Source organism: Mchenga conophoros, linkage group LG18 (genome assembly GCF_057382185.1).
Source record: "Mchenga conophoros isolate Kocher_MC1m ecotype Shallow Benthic linkage group LG18, M_conophoros_male_GT1.1, whole genome shotgun sequence".
Taxonomy (NCBI): domain Eukaryota; kingdom Metazoa; phylum Chordata; class Actinopteri; order Cichliformes; family Cichlidae; genus Mchenga; species Mchenga conophoros.
In genome coordinates, this window is record NC_140543.1 from 14,095,219 (window position 1) to 14,107,539 (window position 12,321).

Consider the following 12,321-nt stretch of genomic DNA (forward strand, 5'->3'; position numbering starts at 1 on the left):
TTGGCTCAATTCTCTCCATCTCTGTGAAAAATATGATTGATGACTAATTCAGTGTTAGCTTAGTTTGTCAGAAAGTCTGGAAAACAGAAGGAAGTAGGTATTCTCTTTACCAAGGTATGAACAAAGACTGCATGCTACTAAAAACACGCGAAGAAATAACCCCAACAAATTTTTAGGTATTCAGAGAGAAATTTTCTTAGTTCATGGCTTTAAGCTAGTTTTTAGGTTGCAAGATTAAAGGTTATCTGTGTGAGAGAAATCACATCACGAGGTTTTTTTTAGTTTTTTTTGTTTAGTTTTTGAGACTTCTACATCATCAGTGTGCCAGATGTAGCAAATGTTATACAAGATAAATCTCATATATGCAATTGCATTTTGAAAAACTTTTGTTTTTCAATATTGTTCAATACCCACTCCAGGTTTTTTTTTTTAATTTGAATTTTCTGGAAAATGTTTCATGTTTTAGGCCTCAAAGTGTTAGATCAAGTCAAGCTGTGATATTAAAAAGTCTTTACTGCCGCTCTTTGGTAATATGCATGAATTTATGTAACTTGTGTATAATACTGCACAATCCACAGACTTTACGTTTCTTTCAGTTTAGAGGAGGAAATCTGATTATTTATCATCATTTTATCAGTGCCGCTTTTAAATTCTGACTTATTCTGTGCTTTACTTTTTAAAACTCGTTTGAAATTGTGTCAGATGTGTTGAGTGTTACATGACTTCTTCTGACAACCAAAACAGATTCAAGCCATTGTAATTCTGTTACTTGGTTCAGTAAGTACATCTACACAATCTTAGTGTCTAATGTCTGTGACAGTTCATTGACTGAGACAATGCAGAAGATAAATAGGCATGTAAAACTGGGTCTGATATACTTATTTCAGAATACTAGATTTGCTTTGCATTCAAAATAATTTTAAATAATATTTCTTTATTTATTAATAATGGATTGCATTTATATAGCGCTACGTATTTAAAATACAAAATATGACGTATTTATTATACAAAAATGCAAAAACTCAAGCAAAGGAAAAAAATAGAAACAAGGGAACTGCTAAACACAGAAGCGAGAACTCATGAGGAATACACAGCTTGAGTGGCAAGCACAACAGAGAACAGAGGGAGACACAGACACAGGAGGGGTTTTAGCGTAGAGTGGGCATACCTCCATAATCCTTCTGAACAGACAAGGAAGCAGGAAAATACAGGAGACTATCAAAATAAAACAGGAAGTAACGCGCACTTGCAAACACACTCAGACTAAGACGTGGGCTTGACACTGGGACTGGGGATAAACAGACATGGAGACATGACTGGATTAACAAAACAAAGAGCTGAGAATAGGACAGACATGAACAGACCCGAAATCAAGAAGTAGGAATACAAACTCGGGGGCACTGAAAAGTAACCTGCTCAGGAACTAGAACATAATTAACTGATGCAAAAAAGCGATCGAAGACCCATGACGATGATAATTATAATAGTATCCTCCAGTAATAGGGTTGAATTTTTCAAGCACTTTAGTTAGTTCAAATGTAATATGTGCAAAAAATACACAGATGGTTAAAGTTTACAGTCTCATGCTGGAAAGTCTCTTAAGTCTCAACCCTAAATAATGAAGGGCTTGAATTGCAGTAAATAACTGGACAAACTGGGGTGTTCTAAAACTTCTGACCAGTAGTGTATCCATTGATTAAAATAAGACACTGCTGATTTAAGCTCATTTTATTTATGATAGATCTAAGGTTACATACATTCCAGAACATCATCAAAATAACAGTGTATAGTTTGCTAATATTTAATCAGTAGTTTTTAACATCCGTAGCTATAGCACTTTAAGTAATGCAATTAATTTAAATTCTTGTTTTTAACAAAATTTTAAACATTTTAAGGACTAATGCAGATGGAGAATATTACATAGTTTTCTGTTATTACTTGATTTTTCTACATCACATAATTTCCCTTTATTAGTTCACTTTATTTTGCGGCATTATTTTCTTCTGCAATGAGTTTAATTCTCTTGATTAATAAAATATATTTAAATTGAAAGCTGACAAATGTTAGCAGCTTGCACCATTTACTGATATATTTGTTTGATTATATTTTACAAGCAATCAAATTGATTAAGCAGACCTCCACACAAGATATCCATATAAAATAATGTTAAAATTAATAATAGAAGCACATGTAAACAGGCTAGGCTTCCATCCTTTGCCAGTTTGAGTAGCAATTTACCACTTGCTGTTTGAATTTTGCTTATTTTTAATTGTGTCAAAATTGGTATGAATTAAAACAAAACAAAACAAAACCCCCAAATCTAATGTGGTGCTTTATTATTATATTAAAGTTTTGAACACCACACATCATACTTATACTCTCTATCCCACAGTAAAAGTGCATATATTATTTGTAAAATCAAAAATAGCTAATGTGTAGAATTATAAGTAATCAATATATGGCAAACTGGCCCTAAATTTGAAATAGACACAAGTATTGAAGAACTTTGAAAAAAGAAAAGCATGGCGGTATAGATTTTTTTTTAAAAACATAAAAAGATTTGACTTTTCATTTAAAATTATCTTTGAATCCAAACCAAATACATTTAATAATATAAAATAATCTGTTTGCCAGTGGTTTGCCACTCCCATCAATAGAATCATGAGATTATTAGCAGAATTTAGAAAAGGAAAGTTAAGAGTTACACTTTTGGGGCAAACTCCCAGTGCCCAAAGTGGTGAGAAAACTACAGTAAACATTAAACTTAATTCAGTAATGCTGAGTATTGGCTTTTTCTTATCTTTCGCATTTAAGGGTGACAACAGACTGATTTTTTTTCTGAGTAACTAAAATAGGAAGGAACACAATCTTCAAAATACAGTGAGGTCTTTGATGGTGATCAGGCGGGGGAAAGATCCTTGTACTTGTTCACCAGTCACATTCCCAGTTGGCAAAGCACTGGAAGAAAAATCACTTTTGTCAGTTTCTCAACATTATGGAAAGTTTGGTGAGAAGCATTGATGTTCATTAGTCTGTTAAAAGGAGCATTACCTTTTCATTGTAGCCCTGTTTGTTGATCCAGTCAGTGATAGTAGTTAGATGGGCATTTGTCATAACACCCTTACTTTGAAGTAGAGGAAACCATGTCTCTACCATCTCTGTGCTGTGTTTCTGAAAACTGTTTTCAAAAGATTCAAGCCTGGTTTTACTTATTGGGGTGTTCTGAAAATTCTTGGTACTATCCAGACTGTATCGTGATATCCAGTCAAGGATCATCAGCTTAAAGGTACCCACAACATTGTCTTTACTTATTGCTGAAGCTAAGAGGTCTTTGAAGGGTGGCGCTTTCGTGATGCCAAATTCTTCATGTAATTCTTTAGGCACATAAGCAGTCAGGAGTTTATGGCCATGAGAACCTACCACTTTAGAAATTTGATTTGGATTTAGTGGAGATGAGTTTGTTGCCACGTCAAGCATGGCCTCTACTAATCTGCTCTTCTGGTTAAATTTTTTGGCCTTCAATATGCTACTGACTGGTGGCTGGTGAGCTGCGTTAATGAATTGCCCAATTCCTGGATTTTTAGTTGTATTTTTTCGCAACTCTTTATAGGAGCCTACCTTTCCAACTTCTCTTTGAAGTGCCTCTTTGCTTTCATTTATCATCTCTTTTAATGCTGCTCCTAACATGTACCAGTCCCCTCCCCTGATCGTTTTAGTTAATTCTTTCCGCTTGATGAAAGGCTCCCATTGGCCTGGGTGTCTGAGAAGAGCATCGGCCTCCACAGATCGAAGACGATTTGCTTCCAAAGTGATCTCTTCTTCACTGGCTTGTGGTTTCATTCCACGTGCCAAAGCATAAAACAGACAGCTCTTGCCTTTGTTGTCTATGCTCACTGTCTGGTTGTTGATATGCACATCATAATGGCCATCGGGGTATTGGTCACTCTTTGGTCTGTAGATCAGGGTCACAGTTTGATTGGCAGGTCTAGTGTCTGGGCTCAGCTCTTGCATTTTGGTAAGTCTTCCATTGCTGTCCTCTGTTAGGATGACAACTTTAGTGCCAGCGGCTTCTGACAGGACTCTGATATCAAGGATGGTGCCTGCAGTCGTGGAGTTCTTGATCTTTTTAGCATGTGATTGTGAGTGTTGACCTGCCTCGCCTTCAACTTTTAGGTTAGAATTTGGTTTTTTTGGCATGTATGCAATGCATCTGTTGTCCTGTCCAGCTCTGAGCTTTTCCTCTGTTCTGTCAGTCTTTAAGCCCTTTCTCACATATTTACCAATAAAACCATTTGCTTGGTCTTTAACAATAGAAACAATGTGACTGGAGACCTTCTGGTGGAAAACTTCTACCAAAGCATCAGCCAATAAAGTACTGATGGTGCTGGCTAAATCCTGCTTGAAATCCTTCAGCAGTTTAATGTCTTCTGCAGACAGATCACTTACTTTTATATTCTCTGAATAATTTTGGGTTTCTTTGAATATTTTCAGCTGTTTATGAAAGTTTGAAAAGAACTTGTCTGACAGGGTGGCTACTTCACTGATGGCTTCTGTTGTCAGTGTGCCAATGTGGACACCTTGTATAACTGTCAGAATTGCTTTTATTTTTCCTTTGCTATCTGATTTAGCTTTTTCAATCACTTTGGAGAGGGATAAATTCAGTTTGTTTTGCCAGCTGAGGTCTGCATAGAATGGCTCTATTGCAATTCTGCTTAACTCTCTGAAAACGGCCAGCAGCTCTTCCTTTCTTCTCTCGTCATTCAGAAGGTCGTGAAGTTGCTTTTTGTCCTCAAGGTGTGAAAGAATAATCAGGTCTACTAATGAAGATGGAGGCTCTTTTTCCATTTTTAATTTCACTTCGTGATCAGTTCTGTCTTTCACCTTGCTTTTGATTTCTTCTAACATTGTTTTAATGATTTCCTCTTCTGCCTTTCCCAGTCCATAGGCGATTAGTTCTTCTGCAAATTTTTTAGCTGTGTATTTTACTGCATTATTCATATTTGCCTTCAAAGCAACACTGAGGCCATCTTTAGCTTGTATAGAGAGAAATTTTGGCATTGACTTAAGCTGTTTGCCAAATTTAAGTAAGGATTTACAGCATTTGAAGGCCTTTGAAATCAGCTTTCCAACTCCAAACCCAATGAGAGAGACTCCAATAGAAATGGCTTTTTCTATAGCCCATGACTTCCAGCTGAATTCTCCTGTCACCATGGCGTCAATGCCAGTGATGCAGTCTGATATTCCCTCAGTAATGAGTCCCATTCCAACTTGAGCAAATGTACCAACTGTAAATACAGTGAGCAGTGCTCCTCCAACAATCTGTAAAACTCCAAGAAAGAACACCAGCAGACCTTCCCATGAGAAACGAGGCTTTTCTTTCACAGAAAATACAAAGTTCAGACCTCGACTGCAGAGATTGTGAGCTTCTATCTGGAGATCTTCATCAGCATCTGACACCAGTTCACGAATCGTTGTTTCTTCGGCTGCTGCATTGCTTTCTTTCTTTTTTATTTCATCCAACTTTTGGATGGCCTCAGTAATGTTGTTGTCAAAGTAACTATACATTGTGGACCTGGTTGATAACTGTTTTTCCAGGCTGGTTGCATTACTGTCGGTTGAGTCTGCAGAGGACATTTTTGCAAACTGAAGGCAAACTATTTGTTCTTCAATGAGATACTTCACAGACTTCTGTGCTTCCTTTAGCTCATCTATGGCCTTAGTGAGGTAATCTGCTTTCTTTTGTTGTATAGTGCAGTATGCATGATTGTAAAATGCTACAGCTGCCCAGCTTTTATCCTCTGTCATGGCTTTTTCAAACAGTCTGGCTGCGGTATCCCACTTTCCATCACCCAGTGCAACATTTCCAAACTTGATGTAGTGATAAATGCTGGAACTTGGTGAAGTCTGACTTTCAGACTGACTTTTTGCCTTTGACAAATCAGCTTTCAGACTCTCTTGCAGTTCATTTCTTTTCAACTGATCAATTTCTTCTGATTTAGTTTGCAGCCAAATCCCCCAGAACTCATTCATGATGGCAACAACAGCTTTTTCCTCGTCTCCATCAGTGGTGTTATAAATATCTTGAAGTGTTTCACAGTATTCTGAAAAAAGGTCCTCCCGCAGTTTCATCTCAGCAACATCGTTCATTATATGATTTATCTTTTCTGCTGCAAGTCGGTCTCTTGTGCTCTTGGCTTCCTCCAGAGAGGACACTGTGCTGAAAGATGGCTGCAGGTGTTCAGTGGAAATGATTATCTGAGCAGATCCAGGTTTACCTTTGCGTGCAGTTCGTCCAAAAGCCTGGAGTTCCACTCTTGTGTTCTCAGAGAGGAAAGAGAGGATCACAAATAACCCTCCATTATTGTTCACCTCTGGGGACACTTTAATGTCTGTGCCACGGCCGGCAAGGTTTGTGGCAACAATGACATCACCAGGAAGCAGCTCCTTGTCTATTTTACTCAAACTGTCTCTGTCACTGCGGCAGTAGAGAATGATTTCACCTGGGATGCTGCTCTTCAACTCTTCGTAGATCTCGTTGGCTTTGTTGATAGTTTCACAGATCACCAACGCTGCTCTTCCATCTCTGTATGAATTTGGGGAAATCTGAGCTGTGACCACATGTTTTATTTCAGATTTCCATTCTTCAGCTGTTTTTTTCAGAGTACCTTTGACCTCAAATAACTTTTTCCTGTTGAATGTTGGTATTTTGCACACAGAGAGCTTTGGATACAGGTCCTGCAAAAACTGAATGTCTGCTTTGCTCCCCAGTGTTCCTGTTGTTCCGTATATTTTCCCCTGGTATTTCTCAAAAAAAGAAACGTTGGAAATGTAGTTTGTCACTGTTGAAATTGTGCTCAGTTTGACTTGGTGTTTAATCTCCACAAACTGCTGCAGACCATCACCCCATTTCTTATTCAGTTCAACAATACCAGTGGATCTGAAGTCCACTGGACAGACGTTGTCATTTTCTACGACATATTCACGTCCTTCTTTCAGTAACATTGCCAGAAAGGCATTCTGAACCCACACTGAGACTTTCTTCTCCACCAGATTCTTCAAGAAACCAGGAATGCTGATTTTTTCTGTATTGTTTTCACATGGGGTGTACTGAATCCTCTCAGAGATCAATTCTGCAATGGGCTTGATGAGAACTTCTTCTGACTCATAGAGAGGACAACACAATCCTTCCTCCAGCACAAGAAATGAAAGCTCTGGGATGTCCAGGTCATTATATGGACTGCACTTTCGAAGACAGAGCAGTCCTTTGTCATCTAGCGTGTAAACAGTAAAGCCGTAAGGGACATAGTCCTCAATTTCTTTGAAAAAGTCTACCATAGCATCCTGACTCACTGTTTTCAGTTTAATGAGAAGTTCATGGTTTTCACTCTTGTAGATATCGTCTGAAAATCCTTTTGGCACAATGTTAGATTCTTCAGCAATAGTTAAAATGTCCATTGGATCACTAATTTCACTGCCTTCTGTGTTCATTGAGTCATAGATGGCCTTGAAGAATGAAGCAGGAGGACCTCGTACAAATGTCTGGTGTCCTGTAGATAGGAAGCCATACTGACTGACGTGGCTCCAGATCATGGTGAGAATAATGTTCAGGTGCTGCATGGACACCATGGGGCTGGACAGGTATGTCAGCTGCACTCCCTGATCCAGCAGCAGTGAGTCCACTTCATCGATAATGATGCACTGAAAGTTACGATCAGGCCTCACATCCTTCATCTCAAATATTTGGCGAAGGTGATCAGCAGCAAAGGCTTCAATGGTTCCATAGACCACGTCCTTCTGATAGCATTCTTTCCGATCTTTATCCTCATTTTTATTTGTGTTTATGTCGACTGTAATGCCAAAGTATTTGTAAAATTCTGCCCATTCTTCAGCATCTCTTTGGCATAACACAGAGGAGCTGGACACCACATCCACCTTTTCACCTCTAAGCACACGCAGCACTGCAAGCATCGCTATGACACAAGACTTCCCTTCTCCAGTTCCCATCTCCAGGAGCTTCCCAGTGTCAGACAGGGCCAACAGGCACCAGCTTATCATCTGAGTGGTTCTGGGAAACCACTTCCTTTCTGCTTTGTGGAGGTGTACAGCATTGCATAAGATTGCAAGGATCTCCTGAAGGTCCTCTGTCTCCATGCTGTGACTCAGAGTCCTAGCGCGCTGAATATCTGCCAGTTTTTTAATTTCACCAGTTTTGATTAAGTTTGTTACATGAGTTACTATGTTGTATGATTTACTCAGTGTTTGTTTGTCAATTTCTTTCATCTGCTGTATTTCATCAAAAAGGTTGTCAGTGCTTTCAGTTTTCTCATCTTTAAGGCTCTTTTCTAGATGCTGGATCAGATTCTTAGTTGTGCATGACTCTATGAGCTCAAGGAGAGATTTATTGTTTTCATCTTTCCACTTGGAAGAAACCTGATATGTTTCCATCAAATGCAAAATCTTCATGATGGGAATACAGTCGTCGTCATTGTGGTTATCAGTTAATGCTTCAAGAAGGTTTAAGACCTCTACTGGTGACCAAAGTCTTTGTTCCCCAAGATTTGAAACCATCTTGAAGACTTCTTTGGTTTCTTTGTCTAAGTCTTGGAATTGTTCCACACAGGCAAATAAATTCTCAAAACACCATTTCCCTGCAGGATCTGTCATGTTTTTAACAGCTTCTGTTTGTTTTGTAAAACTTTTCAGGAGATTCTCAAGAAAGTTCAGAATGAAGACCTCATTAGAAAGAAATTCCTTTTTACTGATTTTCTTTGTGATTGTAATGATTTTACTGTCAGTGGTTGTATTTTTGTTTAGGGTACTGTGGAGGACCTGAAAAAGGATCTTGATAAACATATGTCTCAGTTCCACATCTTCACTGCAAATTTTAGTCATGAGGTTCTGCAAGACCTCTGCAGCAAACACCAAGGAGTCATCGTCTTTGAGTCTTGAAAGCTCCAGAGCATGCAGAGCACTGAGACTTTGTTTTTCAATAATGAATCCACGATTTAACTGTGGGTTTCCTGTTTCCATTGCCTCTATGCCACGTTGAACATAATCTGACACAAAATCATCCATTGTACCATAAACAATGTCTGCTTCATAGACATCCCGGAATGATGGGTCAGTCTTCTTCATGTTTGTGTTAAGTGAAATGTTAAGGTGCTTGTAGAAGTCAGACCACTCCTTTGTTTGCTCCTCTGAGTGAAGATCAGAGCTCAGCACAATGTCTAGTTTGTTTCCCATGCAGACTTGCATGGCTGCAAACATGGCTGTAACACATGGGTCTTCTTCCACACCAACCAGTTGTACCACTCCACTCTGCTGAGTCAGCACCAGTCCACACCACCGCACCACCTGCCTCACTGTGGGCCACCAGCCTTTTATGTTGAACACTGCTTTGCAGAGCTGACACAGACACTTCTGTATGTTGTCTGCATTCAAAGATTCACATTTAACTGAATCTTTTATAAAAGGTTCTTCCTTTGGTACATTTTCTGTATATTTCAGGACACCAGTGTTAATGTTTTTTATCATATCAATGACAGAGTCATCCAAATTGCACAACATCTTTACTTCTGCTAGAACTGCAGTTACACTGTTCTCATCGTTTCCTCTTAGAGTCTTTTGGAAATCCTGACAAAATCTCTCAGGAGCAGCAGATTCAAGGAGCTGGATTAGAGAGTGCCCACAGTCATCTATCCAGTCTGGTGGTATGTCATACACTTGTACCAAGGTAAGGATTTGAGTTATAGAATCATCATCTGCATATTTCTGTGATAGTGCTTTAAGCAGAGTGACTGCCTCCATTGTAGTCCATTGGTTCATTTGCACAAGTTTGAGGAGCATTTCAGTGGACTTTGAGTGGGCTTCTTTTCCATTTAGATCTGTGAGTGTGGATAAGAGAAGTTTTAAACACTGGATTTCCATCTTTAAAGTGAACACAGAGGCTCTTCCAACTGCACTCTGCAGTGATGATGTGAGGGTGCTCAGGAATTCAATTACAAAGAGGTTCTCAGTGGAAATCTCATATTTTGCCCATTGTTTGGCTACGAAGCCGGCATCACTATCAGATCTTCCGCTGTCATTGAAAAGGTGCATCAGGTTCAGATACAGGGCTTGAGTCAAGAGGAAAATCTCAAAAACACTGCATGCTGATTGGCTGATGGATTCCACTAGGGACTGCATATGATTGGAGACGGTGTGTAAGGAAACGTCTTCAGATATCTCCAGAGACAGAGCACAGAGCTCTGTGATGAACACCTGAGTGTGCTGCAGAGTGCTGATGGATGGAGGAGCACTGATCCACTCATCAAACAGAAGTTTGTCCAGGACTGAAAGGATCTCACTGAGCTGATCACCTGTGAGCTGAGTCAGACTGAGATTTGAAAGTGGAAGACTGCATTTCACTGAGAGGATTTCAAGAAACTCATCACTGTCACTGCCTGATTCATAGTTAGCTTCAAACTCATCCAGATGCCCTATTAGAACATCTCGCTTGGACTCAAATTCATCTGAGATCGGGCCACTCAGTTGTTTCTCAAGCTGCTCTGTAGCTCGCTGTTTAGATTCTTGTAGTCTTTGATTCAGTTTTTCTTTCTTCCTCTCCTCTTCTCTTCTCCTCTCCTCCTCTCTCCTTTGCCTCTCCTCTTCTCTTCTTCTCATTTCCTCTTGGTCTCTGATTGGCTTATTAAAGCAATAATCACACTCATATGCGTCATTGTAACCAACTGGTCTGTAGTATTGACCTCCATTAAACCTATGTACACATCGTCCATTAATGGTAGTAATTTGCTGTAAGTCAGCAAATGATTTGCATGGAGCCAGGACTGTACCACATTTGCAGCATCTAAGGCTGTTGCCCATGTTACTTTCCTTTGGTACTTCGTTCCCCATTCTTGATTATGTATTTAGCCGTGATGCTTGTTTCTGAAAAATGAAAAAGAAATTAGAATAATGTTTAACATAATAGCAGCTGTTTAAAGTTGTAACTGTTGTAAATGTAATGTGTCTAATACAACCATCAATCTGGACCACAAGTCATATATATATCCCTTGTCAAGGTTCATTTGTAGAATTTCTTGCCTTCTTAATTGGACTGGGTCCCGGTCCAATTAAGAAGGTTGTGGAGAAGTCCCATTTGACAACTATTACAATTCCTATTATGGCAAGAACCAATCATCTAAGTACAGAAAAACGACAGTCCATTATTACTTTAACCTCCTAGGACCCGAACTCTTCCACGGCATGCATTTTTAATTTCTCTTTGATATTTGGGCTGATTGGGACCCGATGAATGTACCTGATTTTTGTTTCAAAGAAAAAAAAGAGCCACATATGAGGATATTCGTTTAAAATTTTGATAGAACAGTAGCAGTATAATGTCCTCGTAAGTGGATATCAGGCCCTTGTAGAGCAAAATTTAGTATTTTGGTCTAAATAACCCAAAATGTGATGTCCACTTATGTGGACGCCAGGTCCTAGGAGGTTAAGAACTGAAGGTCAGTCAGTCTGGAAAATTGCAAAAACGTTGAATGTGTCCCCAAGTACAGTTGCAAAAACCAACAAGCGCCACGACTAAAATGGCTTGCATGAAGGCCGCTGCATGAAAGGAAATCCAAGAGTCACCTCTGCTTCTGAGGATAAATTCATCCGAGTCACCAGCTTTAACAGTATGTCAGACTAGAGTCCAGATAAATGCCACACATAGTTCTAGTAGTAGACACATCTCTACATCAACTGTTCAGAGGAGACTGCACGAGTCATGATTTTATAATCAAATAGCTGCTAAGAAACCACTACTAAAGGAAAATGACAAACAGAAGAAATGTGTCTGGGCCAAGAAACCCTACACCAGGAAATTAGACCAGTGGAAATATGTGCTTTGATCTGATGAGTCCAAATTTGAGATTTCTGTTTCCACCTACCATATCTTTGTGTGCCACAGAGAAGGTGAACAGATGGTCTCTACATGCATGTTTCCCACCGTGAAACATATAAAGGAGATGGTGGGATGGTGTGGGGTACTTTGTTGGTGACACAGTTGGGGACGTGAGCCAAACACCCCATACTCCCGCAATGCCTCCCACAGGACATTGGAGGAACAAGGTAGAATGCCTTCTACAAGTTTACAAAACAAGCAAGCCACCAAAGGACTCGAAGAAGGTCGGGTACTCTGAACCTTCATTTGGTGCATAAACGCAGACAACAGTCAGGACCCAGTCCTCGGCCCAAAAGGACAGGGAACAACCCCCCTCCCCCCCCCCCCCCCCCCCCCCCCAAAAAAAAAAAAAAAAAAAAAAATTACAGGCAGAAAGCCAAGGG

The 12,321-nt window shown here is 39.5% G+C and overlaps 1 protein-coding gene across 1 annotated transcript; it reads right to left on the reverse strand.

The window, feature by feature from the left end:
- Nucleotides 1-1,727: 1,727 nt before the first annotated feature.
- On the reverse strand, nucleotides 1,728-10,893 carry LOC146553388 (uncharacterized). Its single transcript, XM_085255717.1, has 2 exons — nucleotides 3,052-10,893; nucleotides 1,728-2,958 (listed from the first exon to the last, which is right to left on the reverse strand). The coding sequence occupies exons 1-2, from the start codon at nucleotides 10,891-10,893 to the stop codon at nucleotides 2,929-2,931; spliced, it is 7,872 nt and encodes a 2,623-aa protein (XP_085111843.1). The 3' UTR covers nucleotides 1,728-2,928.
- Nucleotides 10,894-12,321: the final 1,428 nt, after the last annotated feature.

Bases quoted from the DNA above. Each gene is read 5' to 3' on its own strand.
- LOC146553388 (XM_085255717.1), bottom strand. From the start codon at position 10,893: ATGGGGAACGAAGTACCAAAGGAAAGTAACATGGGCAACAGCCTTAGA. The intron at 2,959-3,051 runs GTAATGCTCCTT...TTTTTCTTCCAG, and splicing joins AACAGGGCTACAATGAAAAG to TGCTTTGCCAACTGGGAATG.